The 27,733-nt window shown below is 44.7% G+C and overlaps 1 protein-coding gene across 1 annotated transcript in view; it reads left to right on the top strand.

Annotated features, from left to right (window-relative positions):
• LOC139257595 (ectopic P granules protein 5 homolog) overlaps nt 1-27,733 on the top strand; it is a gene marked incomplete at its 3' end in the record, with an annotated part of 162,376 nt that overhangs the window by 51,717 nt on the left and 82,926 nt on the right. Inside the window, exons 11-15 of the mRNA XM_070874534.1 lie at nt 2,105-2,344; nt 15,535-15,658; nt 15,801-15,942; nt 16,381-16,552; nt 17,228-17,393. Of these exons, the coding sequence (XP_070730635.1) occupies nt 2,105-2,344; nt 15,535-15,658; nt 15,801-15,942; nt 16,381-16,552; nt 17,228-17,393 (844 nt within the window). The remainder of the gene's footprint in view (nt 1-2,104; nt 2,345-15,534; nt 15,659-15,800; nt 15,943-16,380; nt 16,553-17,227; nt 17,394-27,733) is intronic.

Here is a 27,733-nt window from a genome sequence, read left to right as displayed (position 1 = left end):
AGATTCCATTGGCCTTCCTGATCACTTGCTGTACCTGCATACTATCCTTTTGTGTTTCATGCACAAGTACCCCCAGGTCCCGTTGTACCTCAGCACTTTGCAATCTTTCTCCATTAATAGTAACTTGCTCTTTGATTTTTTTCTGCCAAAGTGCATGACCTCGCACTTTGCAACATTATAGTCCATCTGCCAAATTTTTGTCCACTCACTTAGCATGTCTATGTCCTTTTGCAGATTTTTTGTGTCCTCCTCACACATTGCTTTTCCTCCCATCTTTGTATCGTTAGCAAACTTGGCAACGTTACACACAGTCCCTTCTTCCAAGTCGTTAATATAGATTGTGCCTTTTCTTTAAAACCCATTCCTATGGCTGCATTCCTGGCTATAAAGAAAATGCAGTCTGTTGCTGCCTCCTTCAACCTAGAAATGTGCCTCTGCTCCCCATTTTTCAGCTTAAGATTTCCCTTTCTTAGCTATGAATAAAGCTGTTACCCATTCTTCGGCTGCAGACCGAGAGAGAAAAACAAACTAAGTGCAAATCCAACATCAAATTTGCGAGGAACGAGTATATTTTCTTATTCCCATCGCCTTTCCATTCCAATTCAAATACATACAAAAAAAAATGCATTTTCAATTTAAAGTATTGTATATTTAAGTTCACCATCTTCCTCCACTGAACCACAAACATACACAGCATATTGCATCAGTTTATCATTGTAATTTATTTATAAATAAAATTACTTTACGCCAGGCCATGCAAGCATTGCATATTTACTTCAAGCAAGATAATCCAAACTACATCGCACAGATTTCTATGAAATATTAGGGGGGAAATGAAGGGAAAAAATTTACGCAGCGAGTTGTAATGACCTGGACTGCACTACAGGTGCAATGTCGAGAATCCGGAACCCTCGGGACTGAGGCCATTCCGGATTCCGGGCTTTTCCGGACTTTCGATTTTCTTCCCGATGTCATGAATCAGGAAACGCCCGAGCCCAGGTTCGGGTATTTCCAGATTTGGGAATGTCAGAAAGGTGGTGGTGGAGGGGGGGGGGGGGGCGGGGAGGGGATGGGTGTCCCCACCAAGGGGCTGTTCGGCCGGGCCCCGCAGAGGAGGTGTTCAGGCGGGCTCCGCCGCCCAGGAGTTATTCGGGTGGGTCCCGCCACCAAGGAGCTGTTCGGATGGGCCCCGCCACGGTAGACCTGTTCGGGCGGGCCCCGCCATGGTGGAGCTGTTCGGGTGGGCCCGGCCGCCAAGGAGCTGTTCGGGTGGGGCCCCGTCGTGGAGGAGGTATTCTGGCGTGCCGGCGAGGAGGCCCCGAGGTATGGGCGGTGAGGCGGGCAGTGGCGAGGCACGAGGTCCGGCAACGGCGGGGCCCCGAGATGAGCACGATCGACATGTTCGGATTCCGGATGACCCTGCCACCGATTGGTCCAGATTCCGGAACTCCGGATTTTCGACGCTGCACCTGTATCTGAAAGGGTGGTAGAAGCAGATTCAATAGTAACTTTCAAATGGAATTGGATATATACTTGAAAAGGAAAGATTTTCAGGGATCTGGGGAAAGAGCAGGGAAGTGGGACTAATTGAAAAGGTATAAACTTCTTCACTCAGAGAGTTGTTAACCTGTGGAATTCCCTACCGCAGAGAGTTGTTGATGCCAGTTCATTGGATATATTCAAGAGGGAGTTAAATATAGCCCTTGCGGCTAAAGGGATCAAGGGGTACGGAGACAAAGCAGGAAAGGGGTACTGAGGGAATGATCAGCCATGATCTTATCGAATGGTGGTGCAGGCTCGAAAGGCCGAATGGCCTACTCCTACAGCTATTTTCTATGTTTCTATGTCTTTCAAAGAGTTGGCACAGGCACGATACGCCTAATGGCCTTCATTTGTGCTGCAGAATTCACTGATTATCTGTGTCCTAATTTGCTGTTTAGTTTGCAATGAAATGTTTCTCTTTCAAATATGGAAACATCATAGGCATCAAATACCTCTGCAGAAAACTAGGGTGTCTGTATGAAGTCTCGTTGTAACTATGAGAACAATTTTAATTGTAATATTTGTACTTGAAAGAAAATGTAATAATTATTTTTTGCTTCAGTTTGCCTGTAAGTGGGTGTATCGGAAAACGTTACTTCCACAGCACTTCACACTCTAACTTGTTGAAAGAAATGAAAAAGCGCCTTGTCGAAATCGCAGATTTTCATCATGCAGCTAGTAAGGCTGTAAAGATCCAGAAGAATGTGGACCGTGTTGAAGATACCTCATCATTGAATGAAAACATTGCAAGTCGCCTGCCTGAATCCATGACCTCACCAGAACTGCACAAAGAATTGCTCAGGTATAAAATTATTTTATTACTGCAATTTGTGTTCTCACTTGCACCTCTTGTAACCACATAAAATAAATGGAAAGCATTCTCCACAACCGATGTCACTGCCTCCTCTATTCATCTGGTAGGAGGTACAATCCATAAGACAAAACTTATCCTGGCTTGAATAGTGCATATTGGAGAAGAATGGATATTTCAAAGTTTTGCTTGATTACCCTTTGGGGATCAGGAAATATTTATGCAGAATGTAGAAAATTAAAATGGGTGGGTAGAAAGACAATTGGTTTTACTATTTTGTTTGTATCTCTGAATTTCCCCCTTATAGCCATGAACCCTCTTTTTATTTTATTATTCCATTCTTTCTTGTGTCACGGCTGCCCTTTCTTACCATATTACTGAGATATTGTTGCTCTGGTCTTTTCCTTTTCCATTTCCATTTCCTGTAGAAGACACTAAAATATCCCAATAGTGGATAATCAAGGGACGATAGGGAGAGAGGAACTTAATACAATTACTATCACGAAAGAAGTAATACTCGGTAAAATAATGGGACTAAAGGCGGACAAGTCCCCTGGACCTGATGGCTTGCATCCTAGGGTCTTAAAGGAAGTGGCTGCAGAGATAGTGGATGCATTGGTTGTAACCTACAAAAATTCCCTGGATTCTGGGGAGGTTTCAGCGGATTGGAAAACTGCAAATGTAACTCCCCTATTTAAAAAAGGAGGCGGATAGAAAGCAGCGAACTATAGACCAGTTAGCCTAACATAGAAAAAAGGTGTAGGAGTAGGCACCACCATTCAATAAGATCATGACTGATCATTCCCTCAGTACCCCTTTCCTGCTTTCTCTCCATACCCCTTGATCCCTTTAGCCATAAGGGCCATACCTAACTCCCTCTTGAATATATCCAATGAACTGGCATCAATAACTCTCTGTGGTTGGGAATTCCACAGGCTAACAACTCTCTGAGTGAAGAAGTTTCTCCTCATCTCAGTCCTAAATGGCCTACCCGTTATCCTAAGACTATGTCCCCTGGTTCTGGACTTCCCCAACATTGGAAACATTCTTCCCGCATCTAACCTGTCCAGTCCCATCAGAATCTTATATGTTTCTATGAGATCCCTTCTCATCCTTCTAAACTCCAGTGTATAAAGGCCCAGTTGATCCAGTCTCTCCTCATATGCCAGTCCAGCCATCCCGGGAATCAGTCTGATGAACCTTCGCTGCACTCCCTCAATAGCAAGAACGTCCTTCCTCAGATTAGGGGACCAAAACTGAACACAATATTCCAGGTGAGGCCTCACCAAGGCCCTGTACAACTGCAGTAAGACCTCCCTGCTCCTATACTCAAATCCCCTAGCTATGAAGGCCAACATACCATTTGCCTTCTTCACTGCCTGCTGTACCTGCATGCCAACTTTCAATGACTGATGAACCATGACACCCAGGTCTCGTTGCACCTCTCCTTTTCCTAATCTGCCGCCATTCAGATAATATTATGCCTTTGTGTTTTTGCTGCCAAATTGGATAACCTCACACTTATCCACATTATACTGCATCTGCCATGCATTTGCCCACTCACCTAACCTGTCCAAGTCACCTTGCAGCCTCCTAGCGTCCTCCTCACAGTTCACACTGCCACCTAGTTTAGTGTCATCTGCAAACTTGGAGATATTACACTCAATTCCTTCATCTAAATCATTAATATATATTGTAAAGAGCTGGGGTCCCAGCACTGAGCCCTGTGGCACCCCACTAGTCACTCCCTGCCATTCTGAAAAGGACCCATTTTTCCCGACTCTGCTTCCTGTCTGCCAACCAGTTCCCTTTCCACGTCAGTACATTACCCCCAATACCATGTGCTTTGATTTTGCACACCAATCTCTTGTGTGGGACCTTGTCAAAAGCCTTTTGAAAGTCCAAGTACACCACATCCACTGGTTCTCCCTTGTCCACTCTACTCGATACATCCTCAAAAAATTCCAGAAGATTTGTCAAGCATCATTTCTCTTTCATAAATCCATGCTGATTTGGACCGATCCTGTCATTGCTTTCCAAATGCGCTGCTATTTCATCGTTGATAATTGATTCCAATATTTTCCCCACTACTGATGTCAAGCTAACCGGTCTATAATTACCCGTTTTCTCTCTCCTTTTTTAAAAAGTGGTGTTACATTAGCTACCCTCCAGTCCATAGGAACTGATCTAGAGTCGATAGATTGTTGGAAAATGATCACCAATGCATCCACTATTTCGAGGGCCACTTCCTTAAGTACCCTGGGATGCAGACTATCAGGCCCTGGGGATTTATCACCTTCAATCCCATCAATTTCCCAGACACAATTTCCCGCCTAATAAGGATATCCTTCACTTCCTCCTTCTCACTAGATCCTCGGTCCCCTCGTACTTCCGGAAGGTTATTTGCATCTTCCTTCGTGAAGACAGAACCAAAATATTTGTTCAACTGGTCTGCCATTTCTTTGTTCCCCATTATAAATTCACCTGAATCTGACTGCAAGGGACCTATGGTTATCTTCACTAATCTTTTTCTCTTCACATATCTATGGAAGCTTTTGCAGTCAGTTTTTATGTTCCCGGCAAGCTTCCTCTCATACTCTATTTTCCCCCTCTTAATTAAACCCTTTGTCCTCCTCTGCTGAATTCTAAATTTCTCCCAGTCCTCAGGTTCGCTACTTTTTCTGGTCAATTTATATGCCTCATCCTTAGATTTAACACTATTGTTAATTTCCCTTGTTAGCCACGGTTGTGCCACCTTCCCTATTTTATTTTTACTCCAAACAGGGATGTACAATTGTTGAAATTCATCCATGTGATCTTTAAATGTTTGCCATTGCCTATCCACCGTCAACCCTTTAAGTATCATTTGCCAGTCTATTCTAGCCAATTCACGCCTCATAACATCGAAGTTGCCTTTCCTTAAGTTCAAGACCCTAGTCTCTGAATTAACTGTGTCACTCTCCATCTTAACATCGGTCGTTGGGAAAATGCTGGAGTCCATTATTAGGGAAGCAGTCACAGGGCATTGAATTATGCTTTTCCAAATCAAGCAGAGCCAGTATGGTTTTATGAAAGGGAAATCATGTTTGACAAATTTGCTGGAGATTTTTGAGGATGTAACGAGCAGGGTGGATAAGGGGGACCCAGTGGATGTGTATTTGGATTTCCAGAAGCCATTCGATAAGATAGCACGTAAAAGGTTACTGCATAAGATAAAAGTTCACGGGGTTGGGGGTAATGTATTAGCATGGAAAGAGGATTGGTTAACTAACAGAAAACAGAGTGTCGGGATAAATGGGTCATTTTCCGCTTGGCAAACGGTAACTAGTGAGGTGCCGCAGCGATCGGTGCTAGGCCTTCAACTATTTACAATCTATATTAATGACTTGGGTGAAGGGGCTGAATGTAATGTAACCAAGTTTGCTGATGATACAAAGGTGCGTGGGAAAGCAAATTGTGAGGAGGACACAAAAAATCTGCAAAGGGATATAGACAGGCTAAGTGAGTGGCCAAAAATTTGGCAGATGGAGTATAATGTGGGCAAATGTGAGGTTATCCACTTTGGCAGAAAAAATAGAAAAACAAATTATAATTTAAATGGAGAAAAATTGCAAAGTGCTGCAGTGCAGAGGGACCTGGGGGTCCTTGTGCATGAAACACAAAAGTTAGTATGCAGGTACAGCAAATAATCAGGAAGGCAAATAGAATGTTGGCCTTTATTGCAAGGGGGATAGAATATAAAGGCAAAGAAGTCCTGCGACAACTGTACAGGATATTGGTGAGGCACACCTAGAGTACTGTGTACAGTTTTGGTCTCAGTATTTAAGGAAGGATATACTTACATTGGAGGCAGTTCAGAGAAGGTTCACTAGGTTGCTTCCAGAGATGAGGGGATTGACTTATGAAGATAGGTTGAGTAGGTTGGACCTATACGCATTGGAGTTCAGAAGAATGAGAGGTGATCTTTTGAAACATACAAGATAATGAAGGGGCTCGACAAGGTTGATGGAAAGAGGATATTTCCACTCGTAGGGGAAACTAAAACTAGAGGGCATAGTCTCAGAATAAGGGGCCGCCTATTTAAAACTGTGTTGAGGATGTCGTTCTTCTCGCGGAGGATTGTAAATCTATGGAATTCTCTGCCCCAGAGAACTGTGGATGCTGGGTCATTGAATATATTTAAGGCGGAGATAGACAGATTTTTGAGCGATAATGGAATACAGGGTTATGAGAAGTGGGCAGCAAGTGTAGCTGAGTCCATGATTAAATCATTCATGATCTTATTAACGGGCGGAGCAGGCTTAAGGGGCCAAATGACCTACTCCTGCTTCTATTTCTTAAGTTCTTCCTTTCTTACTCAGGATGTTAAATCTCATGGTATTCTAGTCTACCTCTGAATTTTAAATTATCCAATAATTTCAATTAAGCAATGTGTATATGACAACAAAGTAGAAATCTAGTGCTAAAAATGACTGGATTATATTTTGCTGGTTTGCGAGTCTAGAACTAGGAGACATAGCCTAAAAGTTAGAGCCAGGTCTTTCAGGAGTGAAGTTAAGAAAAACTTCTACACACAAAGGGTGGTAGAAGTTTGGAACTCTTCTGCTGGGTAGTTGATGCTGGGACAGTTAATTTTAAATCTGAGATTGATAGATTTCTATTAAGGGATATAACGCAAAGTATATGGAGTTAGGTCACAGATCAGCCATGAACTCATTGGTGAAATAGGTTCGAGGGGCTCAATGGCCTACTCGTGTTCCTATATTCCTTTCTTCAAAGAATGTTGATTTCTACTCAGTCAACACCACGAAGAGATTAATTGGTTATTGTATCTCTCTGCTGTTGTGGGATGTTGCTTATACAAAGTTACTGCCGTGTTTACCTATTTAATGACAGTTATTGCAATACAAAAGCAATTCATTGTACAGGTTGAACCTCTCTCATCCGGGACTCCCTTATCTGGCACCACCCCTCGTCCGGCACCATTCCTGGCCACCGGGTGGCGCATGTGCAGAACGCGGCCGGTCAAAATCCTTCCTTCGTCAGTCTCAGAACATAAATTTTTTTTTAAAATTCATACAGGGTTGTAGGGTCTCTTATATTCTTAGCAGTTGACGAGACTCGAGTCCGGTGGTAGTATCCAGGCAAACTTTATTGGCTCAGTTACATCTTGCATTTACTAAGAATAAAGCGCACTCTACCGCGTGTTACAGCTTCAGTTATAGTCGTGACCGTGGGGTCTTCCCATTCCCTGATTAGCCCCCCTGTTGTTACTGGGGTCAGTTTGTCGACTTCAGACTGGCCGCTGGTTATGACCCAGCTGACCACTGCAGCTAGCAATCGCCTTGGTCATGATGTGATTACCACATCATGCCCCTTCCTCCTGCTGTTCATTGTTTCGCAGCATGTTCCTGTTATCTGGTCGGAACAGCGCTTAACCCTGTGACTGTGCTTTGGCCCCAACCACGCTGCAACCTTTTCCATTGTTAGTGAACACGTACACAGCACACAGCTACTCTATAATTATAAATTAATCAGGTCAGTTAATCAGGTCCCCCATCCCCCCTTTGATTCCCTCCTTAGCCGGAATCATAACGCCCCGATTATATTCTCTTCTTAAGGTGCAGAAGTGGGTGGCGAAAGCCCCCTTCCACATTTCTTTTTCCGGGGTTAGTCGTTGTCATCATACGCATCGCCAAACATCTAATCAAAGCAAACACACAGTATAATGCTACTTTTACAGCAAATACAAATATAATTCCTTGTACCAATGAGCTGCCCACGGACCCTAGCCATCCTGTGGCCCAGCCCCACAGTGTGGTAGCTGGGGGTTGTTTCAGCTGTTCTATCTCCTTTTTGATGTGGTCTGCTAGGTTGGTGATATCCTCGGAACTATCCGGGATATCCGTTCAACATTCGGTGCCGATCAAAGCACATGTCCCCCCCCCTTCTCCGCCAGAATAAAGTCTGAGGCCATTCGGTTTTGTAAGGCTACTGTGCGAATGGCCACTATTTCGGCGTTCATTTTAAGTAGGGCTCCCGCGGTGTCATTAGCCACCTTTTCCAGGATGGATGCCATGTTAATGGACTCCCTTACTAATTTACCAGTTCCATACCAAGGATCCAGAATGGCGAAGAACCTTTCCGTCTCTGTAATCGCCCATTTACTCCTTTGTGGAGAAAACAACCCTGGAAGGCGAATGTAGGGTATCACATAACCGAAATAACAAGATCCTGTCCAGTTCTGTGGCAGCCAGGAATAAGCCCTGTGGCCGCAAATAAAGTAGGTACTGTTGTATGGGGGATATCGGCCATCTCCTGTCACTACCTATCCTTTTGTAAAGTTCTGGCCCGGGGTGGACTTATTCGGGAAATGCAGGAAGCTCTGCATGCTTCCTTTCGTCATATTCACGTTTTGCCTACACGTACTATTCCCCATTCCCTGCCCTCTGGTTTGGTTTCTGATCAGACATACCGACCCTTGTGGCCTTCCTATCCCTGAGGTGTTAGTGAGGACCAAGAACGGGGGCTTTAGGGTCTGGTTATAATTGGGCTGATACCACTCCAAAAAGGTGTTTAACCTATAACCCGCCGAACACCATTCGGCCTTCCGTAATTCAACGTCTTCCCCCAGACTATTGGTCCTGTTCCCGTTCGTACAGTTCTGGTTAAAAAACCATTCCGCCATCTCAGATTCATTGAGGGGGACCGGTCTCAAAGGAATTCCTCCCTTTGAATGGATCGGTACCTGCACACATACCCAACAATTGGAGATGTTGGCTTCCTTATCATAGCTATATGACATGTACATAAAAGTATTTACATGTAGCTCCATGTTACCATGTTACACAGGGGTAGGGTCAGACCCACGAGTACAATCAGTCCAAACATTTTGTTGAGTTCAAAAGTTCAGTTCTTTTAGTCTGTTTCCAATACGGGTGCCCGTTTAACGTGCGAGGCGTGGATCCAAGCCTTCTTCCCTTGGATTTTAACCGCTGATCGGGTCGTCAGTAACACTTGGCACAGTCCTTCCCACTTGGCTCCCAGCGGTTCTTTGTGTATTTTCTTTACGTATACCCAAGCTCCTGGGACGATACCGTGTCCTCCCTCGGTGGGTTCCCCCCCAAGCCGCTTTTACCTGTTGGGAAGCAGAACTGATAGCATTTGTTAAATTCTGGCAATATTCCAACAATGTGTCACTCATCAGGTGACAGTCTGCTTTTCGCAGATTCATGGTCCTCGGGAGAGACATTGGTCTTCCGGTGATCACTTCAAAAGGATTTAAGCCCATGGTTCAGTTTGGGGTGGCCCTGATGTTATACAAGACCATTGGGAGTGCTTGCGGCCACGGGATCCCCTCTTGGTGATACTTGGCCAGTCATTGTTTCAAAGTTCGATTCATATGCTCCACTTGGCCTGACGACTGTGGGTGATAAGGGCATTGTAGATTCCAGGTGATGTTGAGCAATCTGCAGACCTCTCAGCACACGGCTCCAGTAAAATGGGTCCCCTGATCAGAGTCAATACTTGCGGGGACTCTCCATCTAGATATATAGTCTTTACACAGCACCTTAGCCGTGTGCGTGGCGGTGCTCCTTCGGGTGGGTACAGCTTCCACCCACCTAGAGAATCGATCCACAATCACTAAGACGTCCGTATACCCCTGACATGGGGGCAATGAGATGTAATCTACTTGTAAATTTCGGAAAGGCCCTGCCGAGGACGGAGAAGGGGCATTGTAGTGGAGGGCCCGGGGTTATTTTTCTGGCAAGTGACGCACCTGTCCACTGTGGCTTGAGCGTGTTTCCTAAAACTCCAGCCCCACCAGCTCTTCTGGAATCGAGCCGTCATTTGTTGGAGGGCAAAGTGCCCCCAGGAGTGTATTTGTTGGGCCAAAAAGGGCATTAGCGCTTGTGGTGCCACTGGTTTTCCTGTCTCAGGCTGCCTCCACATTCCATCTGCCCATAGCTTTATCCCTTCACTTATCCATTCCCATTTTTCCGTCCGGAGACATTCCTCCTGTATTTTTTCCAGATCCTGTGACAGCGTTCCGGTCCCCAGTTGACATAAAAGGGTGCCCTTCTCTGGTTCCATTAAGGCGGCATCCTTAGCTGCCTGGTCGGCCCGTGCGTTCCCTTTAGCCTCATCTATATTCTCCTTCGTATGGGCCTTGCATTTCAGGATAGATACCTCCTCTGGCAGCAGTAATGCTTCAAGTAGGTCGCGGACTTCCGTCCCATTCCGTATTGGGGTTCCTGCTGCAGTCAAGAATCCTCTTTTAACGCCATAACTGATCGAAATCATGTGCCACCCCAAAAGCGTACCTGGAATCCGTGTATATATTAGCTGTTTGTCCCTCGGCTACACTGCAGGCTTCAGCCAGCGCTCTCAATTCGGCCTGCTGAGCGGAGGTTCCGGCGTGGAACCCTCCCTTCCTTACTACCTCGTGCAGCGTCGTGACTACCCAGCCCGCCTTCCAGGTTCCATGCTCCACAGATGAGGATCCGTCCGTAAATAGGATCAAGTCCGGATTGGCTAACAGCTCTTGGGCTGCCGCAGTGGCTCCTTCTGCTTCTTCTAACATGCCCGCACAGTTTTCAGGCAGGGGGAGCATGGTGGCCGGATTAACCGGGCTAACTCGTACAATATGCAGGTTTGGAACTTCCAGGACTGTCGTCCATCTGGTCATCGGGCTGAGATCACCTGGGTGACCCGGTTCATGGATAGCATAGCATGTACTGTGTGGGGACACTTGATGATCAGTTTCTGGTCCAAGACTAATCCCGTTGTTACCATTACTGCTCAGCATGTAGCTTCCATGGCCCTCGGACAACTTCCCCATCCGAGAGCCACTGTGTCCAGTTTGGCCAAGTAGTATCCGATGGGCCTCTGTTGGTCCCCATGTTCTTGAGTCAGGATAGCAGTCATGTGTCCTCCTTTTTCTTGCACGAATAGGGTGAAGGGCTTCCTGGTGTCTGGGATCCCTAGGATGGGTGCCATGCACAGAGCCTGTTTCAGTTTTTCAAACGCCTCCTTTTGCTCCTCAGCCAGGGTGATAGCTTCTTTTGAGGTCAGTTTTCCTTTTAGCAGGTCATTCAATGGTTTATAGGAGTCCACCCAGTTCCTATTAAAATTGCACAGACCCAAGAAGGATCGAAGTTCCTGGATCGTGGCGGACTGTTTAGCCGCGCGAAAGCCTCGGTCCTATCCTGGGTCAGTCCCCGCTCTCCCATTGAGATATTTTGTCCTACGTAAATTACTTCTTCCTGGGCTATCTGGGCCTTGGCCATACTGGCCTTGTATCCCTTTTCGACAAGATGGTCCAATAAGGTCAGCACGTCTCGTTCATGCTGTTCTTCCGTGGTGGAAGCCAGTAGGATATCATCAACATATTGTATGACCGTAGCTCCCTTAAGTGACCCTGAAGGGCCATGTGGAACACTGTTGAGCTGTTATGGAACCCTTGAGGTAGATGGATCCAGGTGTATTGCTGTCCCTGGATGGTAAAGGCAAACCACGGCTGCACCTCCGGGGCCAACGGAATTGCCCAGAATCCGTTGGCCATATCAGTAACGGAGAAGTACTTGTCTTCAGGCGTCAGAGTCTGAAATACAGTGGAGGGGTCCACTACCAATGGGGCTTTTTGGTCAATGCACTGGTTGGCCTTCTGGTAGTCCACCGTCATGCACCAGGTGTCTTTACCCTTATGCACTGGCCACACGGGGCTGCTGGATGAGCTGTGGGTCCTAACTAGTACCCCTTGTTCTTCTAACTGCTGGATGATGGGTAATATTCCTTGGAATGATGTCGGGCTGATCGGGTACTGTTTTGTACAAGGAGGTGGAGTCCCGGTGAAGGTAACCGGGTCAATTTTAAGCAAGCCACAGTCATGTTTGTCCTTGGCCCATATCGGGTGGTCCCTTAGTTCTTCCCTCTGCAGGGATCAGATCGACCATGTGACTTGGCCGTCCTCAAAGTCCAGGGAGGAATCTATTTTCGTCAAGACATCCACCCGGGAAGGGGTTGTCCCACCGGTTCCACTCAAACCGATGCGGTTACTTCATGTGATCCCAGAACCAAACACATCGGCTGGCTTCGGTGGAGTATCAGCTTATGGCCTCCGACTCCATGTGACACACTGGCTGTCCCATCGAGGGGGAATTTATCATTTTCGGCACGCACGTCAATTCTGCCCGTGTCCAATAAACAATCAGTCTCTTGGTCACCCACTCCCACACTGACATATAGTTCGTCCCTGCTCTGATGTATTAATGCTAACAGGGATCCTGCCGGGGAGGGGGTGGGCTCTACAAGTTTTTTGCACATTACAGCAACTGCAGCTGCTGATCGAAGGAAAGTTTTTTAAACCGCTCCATCACTGACCGCCCTTCGGCCTGTTTCTGGCCCGTCCCTGAGCTTCCCTGGTTGCTCTGTTTCTTCGCTCGGCACGATTGGGCCCAATGTCCCTCTTTACCGCAATAGTGGCACTTTCCCGTCAGTCTTACAGACGTCTGTCCCTCCCGGTCCTTTGGTTTCCATCCAGTCTGCATTACTCGGACCTTTGAAGTTAAATCCTGATCTAATTGGCTACACCGGTCTACCAACTGCGCGAAGGAGGTTCTCTGATCATCCCAATCTGCCAGGGTCGCCTTCACTAATTTAGATAGTTCTTGTTTCAACCCCGCCTTAAAGGTAACCTTCAAGGGTCCGACTCTTTCGTCATCCATCTGCTCTGCATCTTGATGCAGACCCGAATGTTCCAGCCACGTAGACTTGAATCGCTCCTCATACTCGAGTACCTCCTCTGTGCCTTTTTGCTCGCACACTGCAATCTTACTCCAATCCGTCCTTGCTACCCGTACTTTCTTAACCACCCTTTCACTTCTCCCCAGGTTGCATCAATCCCCTGTCCAGTGTTTCCAAGTGCCTCTTTTACTGCCCTCTGGAGTTTACATGCCAATCGTCTCGGCACCATGACGGTCAGAATCTGGACTCCGTCCAAAGGATGGAGTGGAGCGTGTAAATACTTCGCAGTCGATCTAATTGTTCCCAAGTTCTCGCCCCTCCCCTTTTTCGGGTGTTGGAGTTCTTTCCACCATTTATCTATTTTTTCGGGTTTCGCAGCTACATGAACGATCATATTCTCGTATTGTTTACGTTTCTTAGTTCCGCCTTCCATCTTGGTCGTCGTCTCGACTTTAACTCTCGTTACTTTTAGTGGGGCTAATATAGGGCTAATATCGCTGCCATCTGAGTCCTCGTCGGATGACGAGGAGCCCGAATCCGACATCACTGAGCCCGCCTGTTGCCTTTCCAGCTGTCGGTGTTCTTTCCCTACTTGTGCCAGACTTGGATAGACGGCTTTGTACCCCAGACGCGACCCCTGCGTACTGGCTGCGACCGAATCTTTAATCTCACCCTTCAGTTTAGTTATCTCTTTTCCTTTCTTCTCTATTTCCCAATTTTTCTTGGTCACTTGTTCCCCAAGTGCCTTGATTTGATCTTTAGCAGCTTTCAGATCCCGATAGAATTGGGACTGGGTCATGATTTCTTTTCCATGTCGAACTTGGCTCATGATGGCCAATGACCAGCAGGTCCTTTCTTTATCTTTCACGCATGTGGTTTTCCACCATACCCTTTTTATATCGTCCAGGGTCCACTGACCCTTAGAGGTTCCGTACTTTTGTTCAATTTCGGCACATGTCTTTCGTAAATCAAACCGCTGTTCGATGTATTCCCTAAGGCTTTCTAACACTTACTCGTCCGTGACCTCCGGTGGGGCCAGACCTCCGGTGGGGCCAGCCCTCCTTTTTCAGTCGTGGGACGGTTTTTGTTTCCGCCTTCAGCCATTGTGCCGATTTAGAACCCTTAGTTGCAGCGGGTGCGAGACGTGGACCTTAAGTCCGGGACAGGACCTTATGTTCTGTCAAGTGAAGAGCTCTCTGTTACGGGGGTCTCGACCCTAATACTACCCACAGACGGTTCTTTTAAAGATCGCGTGAATGATGCCTGCCGCAAAAGACTTCGGACAAGGACTTTATTTAAGAGGTGTCCTTACCCTCGTGTCAACGTGGATCCTAGGGTCTCCCAGCGGCTGACATTCAGCGATCTTGCCAACTACACCAGAATATAGGGTCTCTTATATTCTTAGCAGTTGACGAGACTAGAGTCCGGTGGTCGTATCCAGGCAAACTTTATTGGCTCAGTTACATCTTGCATTTACTAAAAATAAACGCACTCTACCGCGTGTTACAGCTTCAGTTATAGTCGTGAACGTGGGGTCTTCCTATTCCCTGATTGGCCCCCCTGCTGTTACTGGGGTCAGTTTGTCGACTCTGGACTGGCCGCTGGTTATGACCCAGCTGTCCATTGCAGATAGCAATCGCCTTGGTCATGATGTGATTACCACATCATGCCCCTTCGCAGTATGTTCCTGTTATCTGGTCGGACCTGTGACTGTGCTTTGGCCCCAACCACGCTGCAACCTTTTCCATTGTTAGTGAGCACGTACACAGCACACAGCTACTCTATAATTATAAATTAATCAGGTCCCAGTTAATCAGGTCCCACAAGGGTACTCACCAATATAATTTTTCTCTTTGCCCTGCTGGAACTCCTGCAGCCAGAGTCCTTGGGCTGGCCGCTCCTCCGCTCAGCGCTCCCTCTGGGGAGTCGGGCTGGCGGGCTGCATCCTGAAGCGGGCCACTCTTCCACTCGGTGCTCCCTCCGGGGAGGTCGGGCCGGCGGGCTGCACCTTTGGGGCCCGTTTGGGCCACGCCGACTCTTTGAGGCCCGCCGACACTTCGGGACCGCACCGACTCTTCTGGGGCCCGCTGGCCCGCCGACACTTCGGGCCCGCTTGGGCCGCGTCGACTCTTTGGGGCCTGCTCGGGCCGTGCTGACTCTTTGGGGCTCGCTGGGGCCATGCCGATGCTTTGGGGCCCGCTCGGGCCGTGCCGACACTTCGAGGTCCACTCGGGCTGCAGACCTCCTCTCCCCCCTTCCCACTTGACCTCGGGCCACTTCTCTTTCCCCCCCCGGGCGATGACCTCCACTCACCTGGCAAGATCCCTCATCCGGCATAAGCCAAGTCCCGAGGGTGCCGGATAAGGGAGGCTCAACCTGTGTGAGCATTTTATTCTGAGACATGATAAATACATGCTGGTTCTTACTTTTTATAGGCTTTTCCATGTTTTTGCCTTTTGGCTGGAGGATATGAATCTCCAAAAAACGGATCTTTATCTGCCTTCTCTACCTGTGCAATATGATACCCACAGATTGGCAAAGGTCATGCAGAACCAGCAGGTAAATTTTCATGCTTATCAAGTTTTAATCCATTGAAATCACTTGATAGAAAACATGAAGTAAAATAAGGCCAATTGAATATAATTGTGTACAAGACATCAACATTTTATAATTTTAACCTAACTGTTTTCTGTTTATCTAGGATCTTTGGACTGAATATGTTGACAATGAGCGTATTAAGTATGAGTTCCATGAGACGATGAATCTCTGGATCCAGCTCCACAATGAACCTTCTGCGACTTACAGAATATCAAGTTTTAATAACTTTTTTGATCCACTTTCAGGCAAGTGTTTCAATGCTCTATGTTCCGATAAATAATAATGACAGTGTTGTTAAGAAATGTAACAATATGTACAGTGTGTTAATGAAAAGCTGGTCGGGAAAATATGTTGGTGTATGCGCACAATACAACAAGAAGTTGCATTTCTATATTGCTGTTCCATAAAGGAAATCACCTGTGTACTTGACTGAGCAGGAGAAAAGTGGGCACCAAGCAGGAGAATTTGATTCCAGAATTAGCACCAACTTGAAAAAACTGCCCAGAACACAGGTTTTAGGAAACTATTGCTAAGACCTGGCTTAAATGCAGGAGACACTACTATAATTCACAAAATTGTGGAAAATAATGGAACCAGTGATTTTCTTGTCTTGCTAGCAGGTATTATAATTGACTATTTTAGTTTTTTCCCAAATACTCATGGTAGTTTTCTTTCCATTTTAGCAAAAGACAGAATCTTTAGCAATCTGAAGACCTACGATGTCCCTGTACCTACTGTGCCCCTGCAGCGAGTGAAAGCTCCTGTTCCAGATATTGCCAGAACTAGTCTGTCAGACAAAAAAGTGGCAATCAAACATATTCAGCAATATCTAAACATCTTGCAACATCAGGCAAAGTAAGTAACTAGCAGCATTAATTAGCCTTTTCTTTGCTTGAAAAATAGGACCTTTAAGGTTATCATATTTGAATGAAAAATAATACATTGGTGTATGCAATACAACAAGAAGTTGCATTTCTTGAATTTTTGTAAAAGAGTAAATTCTGAGTTTTTTCTTTAAAAGAGAATTCTACATCAGTCTGTCTAGAATTATTGGTGAAAATAATATTTCAACGAGGGTATCAAAAAGGCACATTATTATGGTACATATGGAGCAGTTCAAGAAAAATATCTATAGACTCTATCTGCTTAAGAGTTCTGTACCTGTGAGCATCTTGATCAGGATAGCTTTAGAGCGGTGGCTCAAACCAAATTATTTCTGGGAGCACATTGAGATTTATAGAAATACGACAGATTATTATATAGCTCACCAGGATGCTATTTGTTTCTGATATTTCACTCTGTTCTCTCCTCGATATATATAAATCTACAATTCCCTCTGTGGTACTCTCCAATAGCAGCAACATTTTCTCACTTATTTGTGCTACGATTTATTTTTTACTGGTAAATTTGCTATATGTAAATATAAATTATTTTTTTCCTGAACACAACATATTGCTAAAAGTGACTTATAAAATAATGAACTAATTTCGTGAATCATGGAGAAAAACAGAATAACCTTTTGTTCTTCAGAATTGCAGCCCAATGGGAATCCCAGCAAATAGCGCTAGACAATGAGCTTTTGGACACATTGCCTAAATTATACAGCAATCGGGAGGAGCAAATCACAATGAAACTGGAATGCCGAGGTAGCTCTTCTAATCATGTATGCCAAGGTGCAGCAAAAATCTCTGTAAAGGTTGGTAATTATTTTCCTATGTGTAGGCTACATAACTAAAGCAACCAAAATATAAAATTAAACATAATCTGAGAACGAGTCAAATGCCTTGAGCATTTATAAAAATTAACCGAATCAATAACGGTGTGTCCAGTGAACAGAGTAGTTTCCGCCAGCTTTGAAATCAGTGCACTGTTTCCTTGTCCTTGTCGTCCATTTAGGACTGAGATGAGAAATTTCTTCACTCAGGGTGGTGAATCTTTGGAATTCTCTACCCCAGGGGGCTGTGGATGCTCAGTTGATGAGTACATTCAAGACAGAGATTGATAGATTTTTGGGTACTAAGAGAATCAAGGAATATGGGGGTAGGGCAGAAAAGTGGAGTTGATGTAGAAATTCAGCCATGATCTTATTGAATAGCAGAGCAGGCACGAGGGACCGTATGGTCTACTGCTCCCATTTCTTTAGGTTCTTACGTTCTCACTCGCTGTCACTTAGAGAACTCCTAAATTGTCTGGAGATTTGAAACTGGATCCAAACACAGCTCAACACAGTTTCATCATAGAAAACTTTCAGTTGCTGCTGATGGGTCTACAGGGCTGTAGTAATACCCGCCATCCTGTATGGCTCAGAGACATGGACCATGTACAGTAGACACCTCAAGTTGCTGGAGAAATACCACCAACGATGTCTCTGCAAGATCCTGCAAATCCCCTGGGAGGACAGACGCACCAACATTAGCGTCCTCGACCAGGCCAACATCCCCATCATTGAAGCACTGACCACACTTGATCAGCTCTGCTGGGCAGACCACATCGTATGCATGCCAGTCACGAGACTCCCAAAGCAAGGGCTCTACTCGGAATTCCTTCACGGCAAACGAGCCAAACGTGGGCAGAGGAAACGTTACAGGGACACCCTCAAAGCCTCCCTGAAAAAGTGCAACATCCCCACTGACATCTGGGAGCCCCTAGCCAAAGACAGCCCTTAGTGGAGGAAGTGCATCCGGGAGGGCGCTGAGCAGCTCGAGTCTCATCGCCGAGAGCATGCAGAAATCAAGCGCAGGCAGCGGAAAGAGCGTGCGGCAAATCTGTCCCACCCTCCCTGTCTCTCAACGACTATCTTTCCCACCTGTGACCGGGACTGTAATTCCCGTATTGGACTGTTTAGCCACCTAAGGACTCATTTTAAGACTGGAAGCAAGTCTTCCTCGATTCCGAGGGACTGCCTAGGATGATGATGATGGTGTGAAAGAAAGCAGTTATACAGCATCTTTCTTGTCCTCAGGACGTTCCAAAGCACTTCACAGCCAATTAAATACTTTTGAAGTGTATTTCACCGTTATTAAGAAAGAAGAAACAAACTGTTATATAGCGCCTTTCCTGACCTCATTAAGTACTTTAGCAATGTAGTTACTGATGTACTGTAGGACACGCAACACTCAATTTACAAACAGCAAGGCCCCATAATTAGCAATGAGGCAATAAGCAGATAATCTGCTTTTTAGTGATGGAGGTTGAGGGATAAATGTTGGTTCGGACACCAGTGAGAACTTCTCTCTTCCTTGAATAATGCCATAGGTTCTTTTACGTCCACCTGAGAGGGTAGAAGTAACCTCTCATCTAACACATGGCACCTCTGACTAGGTAGTGCTCCCTCAGTGCTGCACTGAAGAACATAAGAAATAGGAGCAGGAGTAGGTCATTTGGCCCTCCGAGCCTGCTCCACTATTCTATAAGATCATGGCTGATCTACCTCAACTCCACCTTCCCACATTACCTCCATATCCCTTGGTTCCCTTAATATCCAAAAATCTACAGATCTCTTTCTTGAATATACACAACAACTGGGGTAGAGAATTTCAAAAGATTCATAACCCTTTGAAGAAATTTCTCCTCATCTCAGTCCTATTTGGCCGACCCCTTATTCTGAGATTGTGACCCCTGGTTCTAGACTCCCCAGCCAAGGGAAACATCCTCCAAGCATCTACCCTGTCAAGTCCTATATGTTTCAATCAGATCACCTTTCATTCTTCTAAATTCTAGGGAATATAGGTATCGTCTCCTCGATCTCACCTCATAGGTCACTCTTCCCCATCCCAGGAATCAGTCAGGTGAACCTTTGTTGCACTCCCTGTAAGACAAGTATATCCTTCCTTAGGTGAGGAGACCAAAACTGTACATAGTAGTCCAGGTGTGGTCTCACCCAAAGCCCTATATAATTGCAGTAAGACTTCTTTACTCTTTTACTCCAATCCTTTTGTAATAAAGGCTAACTTACCATTTGCTTTCCTAATTGCTGACTGTACTTGCATGATAACTTTCAATGATTTGTGTACAAAGACTTCCAGGTTCCTCTGAATACCAACAATTCCCAATCTCTCATCATGTTGATACGGATTCTTTTTCCCTCAATCTGTTTCAGCGAATAAACTGACACACGAACACCTTTTGCCTTTTCTGTAAAAGATCTTTATTGAAGATTCTCCGGCCGGGACTTGTCAAGACAAAGGGACACTCTCAATCAGAGCCTGTTTACATTCCCCTGGACAAGCCCCTTTTCAGCGCGAAAAGCACATTAGATATACATCTTCAAAACAGAACACATTTGATTAGCACTTGGTCTATCCAATCCCTTTCTGCCTCCCCCCCCCCCCCCCCCCCCGAGTACGTCCAATGGCAGGCAAGAAAGTCTCCCAATTAGGGCTGGTGTCAGGTAGGTTAGTTATAGCTTTGCTACACTGTCTTCCCTTATCAGTAAAGAACCCAATTAGTTTCTCTTCCTCCTTATCAGTAGAAGCTATTACTTTTCCCTTCCTATCTAGAATTGCTTTCTTTCTTTGTGCTGCCTTGGGCTTTCTCATGACCCGTGTCTAACCTCAACTTCAACTCTTGGTAACCCCTTTTTTTTCTGTTGATTCTGCAGTTGTCTGTATCTTGACCATTTCTTTAGCTATTTTCCCATGATTCCCTATCTCCATCCTTTTGCCACCTTCTCTAGTCATCTACCACTTTCGCAACCCTTTTACACATTCTCATTCCCCCCTTTTATCATTCCATGATAACCCTGGTGCTTATTCCAGGAGTATCGCGTTTAGCCGTGCGCACTCTCTTTCCTGATCCTACTTGTTGTCTGTGAGTCCGCCTCGAGCCTCTTCGCAAGGTTTTATCAATGTCTGTTTAGGTTCTCACATCGTATCCTGTCGGAATATTATTGACTTGATAACTTCTGGAGCCTTGGTACAAGGCCGAAGAGGGGCCTTTTACCTCCTTATGGGCCAGTGCAGGAACCAGCACTTTAACCCTTGTCCCACTGGTACCCCTAATGCCAAATTTTTCTCTTACATTTCCCCCCTTTTGGCCCTTGGCTATACGCCAAGCTGGCCATATTTCCCAATAACTATCTCCCTGTAGGCAAGTTCCAGATAGGTTTGTTTACCTGGGTGGCCATCTCCCAAGCTTCGGGACCTCCTGAAACCTTCCCATAGAGTTATATAAGGTAAGTCCTTCCTGTAGGACTGCTTAAATTTTCATCCCTTATGGCCTTAATCATAGTGCGTGCCCTGACTTATTGTTTGGCCTGTTTAATTCGTGCACATGTTAATCCCATCATGACCATCAGAACCAGACCCTGTATTACTACAAGTACATGTGATATTATTCTTATCCATGGGTGAATTTGAATATTAAGTCCAATGTCCCACAGCTTTGAGTACCAGGGCTGATCAGCCAGCATTGCGTTAGTGTCTCTCTGTAAGTTGTCTATTTCTTCCATCAGCCGGACATACTGTCGTCTTTGATTCTGGATTCCTTGCACCAAACGTAATTGTTCCTCATTTAGTTCCGGTATCTGTTTGCCTTGCGGTTCCCATACCGACTCTTCGTACCCCTCTCGGAGGGTATCCGTGATTGTTCCGTCGATGATTTCCGTTCGGGATGTATATGATATCCCTTGGGTCTGAAGCAGAAGTTAGGAGTAATGAGGACACGGGGTGACTCCTCCCCTGGTCTTAATGGTTAAGTTGGCTGCCCCCGTGCTCACGCATCACTCTCCGTTTCCTTGCGGGGCAGCGATGGTCTCAAGATCGTGTTCGAGAGGAGTGATACTCAGCATGCATCCGTTTGGTGGAATCTGCAATCATCATTCGTCATTCATGGCGTACCTCGACATAAAACCACTTGGTTAATTTTATAGCAGTCAGTTATATCAATGCCTTTGGTACTATTGTTAATTTTAATCACCCGTCTGGCAGGCTGATGGTAACGTAACCGAGTTTGGTTTCTCACTTCACCAATATTATCGATCTGATATAAGGGGTCTCCCTTTGTTACATCATACTGTGGTATGGACAACACAAATCCGATCATATTCACCCGCCCAGTAATACATTTGAATTTCGGCACCCATGCGTGACTATTCCTTCGTACCTCGCATGTGTTATTCATTTTTTTTTCTAGAGTCCAATTGTTAAGTATGCTGTTCGGAATCCAATCTGGTATGTCTCCATTCTGGAGTTGCTCCAAATTATGTTGTACCTCACTTAATATCCAGGCCCTATACCCGGAGAAAACTATCTCAGCCTGTAATCGTTTACTTATATCTTTCCCCATTGCGTGGATCAATTTTATTGTCTTGGCATTTCGGCAATGTATGGGCCACCTGTAACAGTTCCCCTTCCGCGCCATCTCCCCACCGCGCATGTAGGGCTTGGTTATCCAAGTCCCTCCCCACTAAACCACTCAAGACTACGCCATTAAGTGTTAACCCGGTCGTATATTGCCTACAGGCCTATGGAATTCATCGTCATAACCCCTGCCGCATAACCCGTGCCTAGTGTTTCCAGTATTCCCCTTTTTTTTTCAACTTTGCCCTGTTCCATTTCTGACATTAAATCTCAGGGTAGTGGGTTCCGGGCCTTCAAGGATCCGTTGTGCCAGGTTCTGGTATAGACTTGTAGTTTCATTCCCACAGAAGCTAGGAAAAATGATATCCATTAGGTTTAGGATAAGTAGTCGCTGACGCACCCCAAATTATATCCTTTCTTTAGATTCTTTTATTACTAGCCCCCCCCCCCCTTTGCTCCGTTCTGTTCCCACCCTTCTGTTTCTTGCGGGGTGGATTTAGCGGCTTGTTTGCAGCTTCGTCCGCCCAGGCATGAGCTTCTAGAACTGAAATTCCATCCAGTTGGATTTCTGCGCCCTTCCCCTTTTGGTCCTATGAACTTGCTCCTGTCCTCGGAATCTACTGTTGCCCATGGCATCGGCAGCCTGCTGCATTACAACCTTTCTTAATACACTATACATAGCCATGCGTTAAAATAAGTTCTGTCCTTGCTCCAGTCCTTGGCTGCTGAGTTGCATATTTCGGCAGTCAAATTAAACAAAGCTAGTTCATGTAGTTGTGTCTCTCCTGCGTGTGCTATATCTCTCGTAGTCCATCTGTATTATCCAGTGCCTGCGTGGGCCTCAAGGTCCCCAGTATCCTGAGTCTCCAGAGTCAAAGTAGCCGCTGCGGTCCCATCTCGGTGAGTGTTTTATCTGCAAATTTTCAACAGATAGCCTGGTCGTCACCAGGTGTTAGGTTCTGGTCTACTCATCTTTTATCCATGCATGTTGCGGTCACTCTGTGAAATCGGAGGTAAAGTTAGATTTGGTTTGTAGACTACACTTACCCACCGTGGGGTACATTGGCTCTATTGCCATAGGTGATGGTGCTATGGCTGCGCACTGCACTATCCGTCTGGCCCCGTTTTTTTTAAAATCTCTTCCAGCTTATTTATCTTAGCTTTTAACTCTTGAATTTGTTTTGTTTGAGTATCTTTCTTTTATTTGTATCAGGCGAGTATTATTACATAGGCTAGTTCTGTTTTTATTTTTATTCTGACTATCGCACCATTTCCTCTGTTAGGTGAGTCTTTTTTATTCTATTAAGAAATCCAAATTAATAATGTCCAGTATAAAACAGCTGTCAATGGAAAGGGTTGACTCCTTTACAGGTTTGTAAGAAAGCCTGATGTCATTACGTGACTTCTTTTTTTTTTTTAAGTCTTTGTGCCTTTAAAACTTGCTTAGAAATTAGGAATCTATTTAAACAGCAGAAATCATTAGTAAAGCCGTCATAATAAAAGTCTTCTCATCAGGGAAGACGGCATTTTAGATTAAACTCCAATTTTTTTTAACTTCTAATTCAAGTACTTGCCAAAGATTTTTTTTAAATTGATTTAAAACGAGACCACACATTTTTAATAGCTATCTTGTTTACTGAAATTCAATTTCGTCATCAGCCTCGGTCAATGCAAGGCCAACCATTTGACTACATAGTCTATCAATACCCTTTTCAGAGGTCTGAGTGGAGCTCTTGGTGCGTTTTTTGTGCACGCACTCTTTCTTTAATACACCTAGGGGTTTAACATGTCCTCATTCCATTAATGAGAGTCCTAACTTAGTGGCGTTTTCCTGCCAACTTGACAGAAGTGATTCATCTTTTCAAACTGCAGTGGAACTTCCTCATAATTTAAAATCATTATCAATGGAGAGTGTCTTTTACCTCTTCCAAAATTTTTTCAATTAAGCCAATATCTTTTTCACAGCAAATATCAGCTAGTAATTAGTAAGTTATGTCCTTTTCCATCTCAGAACACTTTTTTTCCTTTCAGCACCTATTTAGTACGTTACGTTCATTTTTAAGATCTCCTTTCTTCAAATTAGGTTTTGTATTTTACACAGAGGGCTCGTGTCTCGGTAAATTTGTTAATTTAAAATCATCAGACAATCGAAGACACTTTTTCTTTCAAATTCATTCAATTTGTTTTCTTTCAAGGTTGCGTCTTTTTTTCCCGTCTTTTCCATAACTAGAGGGGAGTCTGGCACGTAGGCTGAGAGGGCTGCTTTTCGTTATCTCAATTGTTCCAGTTTCAAGATCGTTACAATGTCTCTTCTAAACTGCTAAAGCTTGCTGTTTTTAAAATTTTTCAAAAGTCCCTTTTACACCTTCGCAGATAGCTCGCCACTCGTCCAGGAGTTTGACCTGATCCCTGAAGGTATTTCTAGATTGTTTCCAAACCTTTTAGTTTTATATCTCCTATTTTCTTTAAGAGATCAGATTTAATATAATAACTTTATTTTTTGAATCCACCTCAGTATTTTGCTGTGCCTTCTCTGAATATCTCAAAATCCCAATTCAAACTTTGTAATTTCAATCTTTATTTAAAACTTTTTTTTTGAGCTTTGAAGCTTTTTTAAAAGGCATTCTGTATCTCATTCCGAGACTAAATTTATGTCTTTCAACCCAATGTAATCAATCATTGCATGTTTTCTTTCGACAAGTAAGTGAGCGTGTCAAATAAATTGTTTTTTTTTCAACCACCGGGACCATGTATTTTTTTATCTTTTACACAACAAACCTATCCTTTGTGCATTTCCTAGCTCCGTAACTTATCATCCGAATATATCCACACCTGCGTTCCTAACTTAAAATGTCTTAAAACTTCCCACATACAGGACAACACTACAAAGGGTTAAAAAACTTTCACTCTGTTTGGAGAAGAGGGTGGAGCTAAAATTAATAGACAGCTGCATCACCTCTCCAAACAGCCTTTTAAAAAAACATGAAAAGACAAAAATTCATTCCGCAGTCAAAAAATCACACAATTACTCTCATTCAAAAACAGACATTCACAAAAGTGTCTCTTCATTCAACAAAGCTTATTAATTAAAACATTTTCTTTGGCCGGCTCTATTTTTGGATCCATGATTGCCCAATTTTATCCTTACACAATTCCTTTTATCCTTACACAATTCCTCGCGTCGCCCCGCGATTTAGTTCTACACAATTCCTTGCGTCGCCCCGCGATTTAGTTCTACACAATTCCTCGCGTCGCCCCACGATTTAGTTCTACACAATTCCTCGCGTCGCCCCGCGGTTTAGTTCTACACAATTTCCCTTTTCTTCTGCGGTTTTCATATTCGCGTCGCCGCGCAATTGTCTTTCCCTATCCTCCGCGTCGCCACACGGTTCTCCTATTCACGTCGCCGCGCGATTGTCTATTTCCCTATCCCTCTGCGTCGCCGCGCGGGTCTCCTATTCGCGTCGCCACGCGATTGCCTATTTCCCTATCCCTCCGCGTCGCTGCGCGGTTATCTATTTCCCTATCCCTCCGCGTCGCCGCGTGATTTAAGTCCAATTAGCGCCTAGACGGACAAAGTGATATACAAAGTCGACGTCGTACCTGACTTGGACACTTATTTCCTAAGTTAAAAGGTATTCGCCAGATTGACCTGGATCTCGTTCAGACGCTACCTGAGAACCTGCGAGTGGCAAAGCTTTCCTCAGACTTTTGGAACTGAAGGAAACTGAAGTGGTATTTTAAAGGGTACTCACTCCAGTGGCCACTTTCCTCCCATCTCGTCCAAGGCTAGTCTGGCTCTTAATTCGCAAGCTTTCGGCAGCCGTCCGTTGAGATCCCACTTCTGACACAAAATGTTGGTACGGATTCTTTTTCCCTCAATCTGTTTCAGCGAATAAACTGACACACGAACACCTTTTGCCTTTTCTGTAAAAGACCTTTATTGAAGATTCTCTGGCCGGGACTTGTCAACACAAAGGGACACTCTCAATCAGAGCCTGTTTACCTTCCCCTGGACAAGCCTCTTTTCAGCGCGAAAAGCACATTAGATATACATTTTCAAAACAGAACACATTTGATTAGCACTTGGTCTATCCAATCCCTTTCTGCCTCCCCCCCCCCCCCCCCCCCCCCCCCCGAGTACGTCCAATGGCAGGCAAGAAAGTCTCCCAATTAGGGCTGGTGTCAGGTAGGTTAGTTATAGCGTTGCTACACTGTCTTCCCTTATCAGTAAAGAACCCAATTAGTTTCTCTTCCTCCTTATCAGTAGAAGCTATTACTTTTCCCTTCCTATCTAGAATTGCTTTCTTTCTTTGTGCTGCCTTGGGCTTTCTCATGACCCGTGTCTAACCTCAACTTCAACTCTTGGTAACCCCTTTTTTTTCTGTTGATTCTGCAGTTGTCTGTATCTTGACCATTTCTTTAGCTATTTTCCCATGATTCCCTATCTCCATCCTTTTGCCACCTTCTCTAGTCATCTACCACTTTCACAACCCTTTTACACATTCTCATTCCCCCCTTTTAAAAAAAAATTCTTCTTTTCTATTTTTCCACCAAAATGGTTAAAATCACATTTCTCCACATTATATCCCATCTACCATGTTCTTTCCAACTCACTTAACCTGCCTATATCCCTTTGTAGTCTCTTTGGATCCTCCTCACAACTTACTTTCCCACCTGTATTGTCAGCAAACTTGGATATATTAAACTAGGTCCCAACAACAACAATAACATCTTGTATTTAAGTCATTGCTACAGATTGGAAATAGCTGAGGCCCAATCATTAATCCTTTTGGTACCCTACTAGTTACAGCTTGCCAACCCGATAATGACCTGTTTGTTCCTATTTTCTGTCCATTAACTAATCCTCAATCTATGAAAGAAAGAAATATGCTCCGTGCTAATATATTACCCCCAATCCCATGAGTCTGAATTTTATGTAATAACCACTTGTGTGGCACCTGATCAAAAACTTTCTGAAAATCCAAAAACACTACATCCACTGGTTCCCCATAATCTACCCTGCTAGTTACAACCTCAAAAAACTACATTAGATTTGTCAAACACAATTTCCCTTCCATACATCTCTGCTGACTCTGCCGAATCATATTATGATTTTCTAAGTGCCCTGTTACCATGTCCCTAATAATAGATTCTAGCATTTTCCCTACTAATGATGTCAGGATAACAGTTCCCTGTTTTCTCTCTCTTTCTCCTTTCTTGAATAGCGGGGTTACATTTGCTCCTTCCAATCCGCGGGGATCTTTATAGAATCTAGGGAATTTTAGAAGATCAAAACCAATGCATCCACTATCTCTGTAGCCACCTCTTTTAAAACCCTAGAATGTAGGCCACCAGGTCGAGAGGATTGGTCAGCTTTTAGTCCCATTAATTTCTCCAGTACTACTTCTTTACTAATACTAATTTCTTTAAGTTCCTCATTCTCCCGAGACCCATGGTTCCCGACTATTTCCGGAATGTTTTTTGTGTCTTCTTCCGTGAAGACAGATATCAATTACTTGTTTAATATCTCTGCCATTTCCTTATTTCCTATTATAAGTTCTCCTGTCTGTAAGGGACCTACGTTTACTTTTGCTAATCTTTTCCTTTTTACATACCTATAGAAGCTTTGACAATTTGTGTTTATGTCTTTGCTAGTTTACGCTCATATTCAATTTTCTCTCCATTTTTTGGTCATCCCTTTGCTAAATTCTAAAATCCTCCCAATGCTCAGGCT

The sequence above is a fragment of the Pristiophorus japonicus genome, unplaced genomic scaffold (genome assembly GCF_044704955.1).
Source record: "Pristiophorus japonicus isolate sPriJap1 unplaced genomic scaffold, sPriJap1.hap1 HAP1_SCAFFOLD_875, whole genome shotgun sequence".
In the NCBI taxonomy this organism is placed as follows: Eukaryota; Metazoa; Chordata; class Chondrichthyes; family Pristiophoridae; genus Pristiophorus; species Pristiophorus japonicus.
This window is presented reverse-complemented; position numbering and strand designations above follow the sequence as displayed.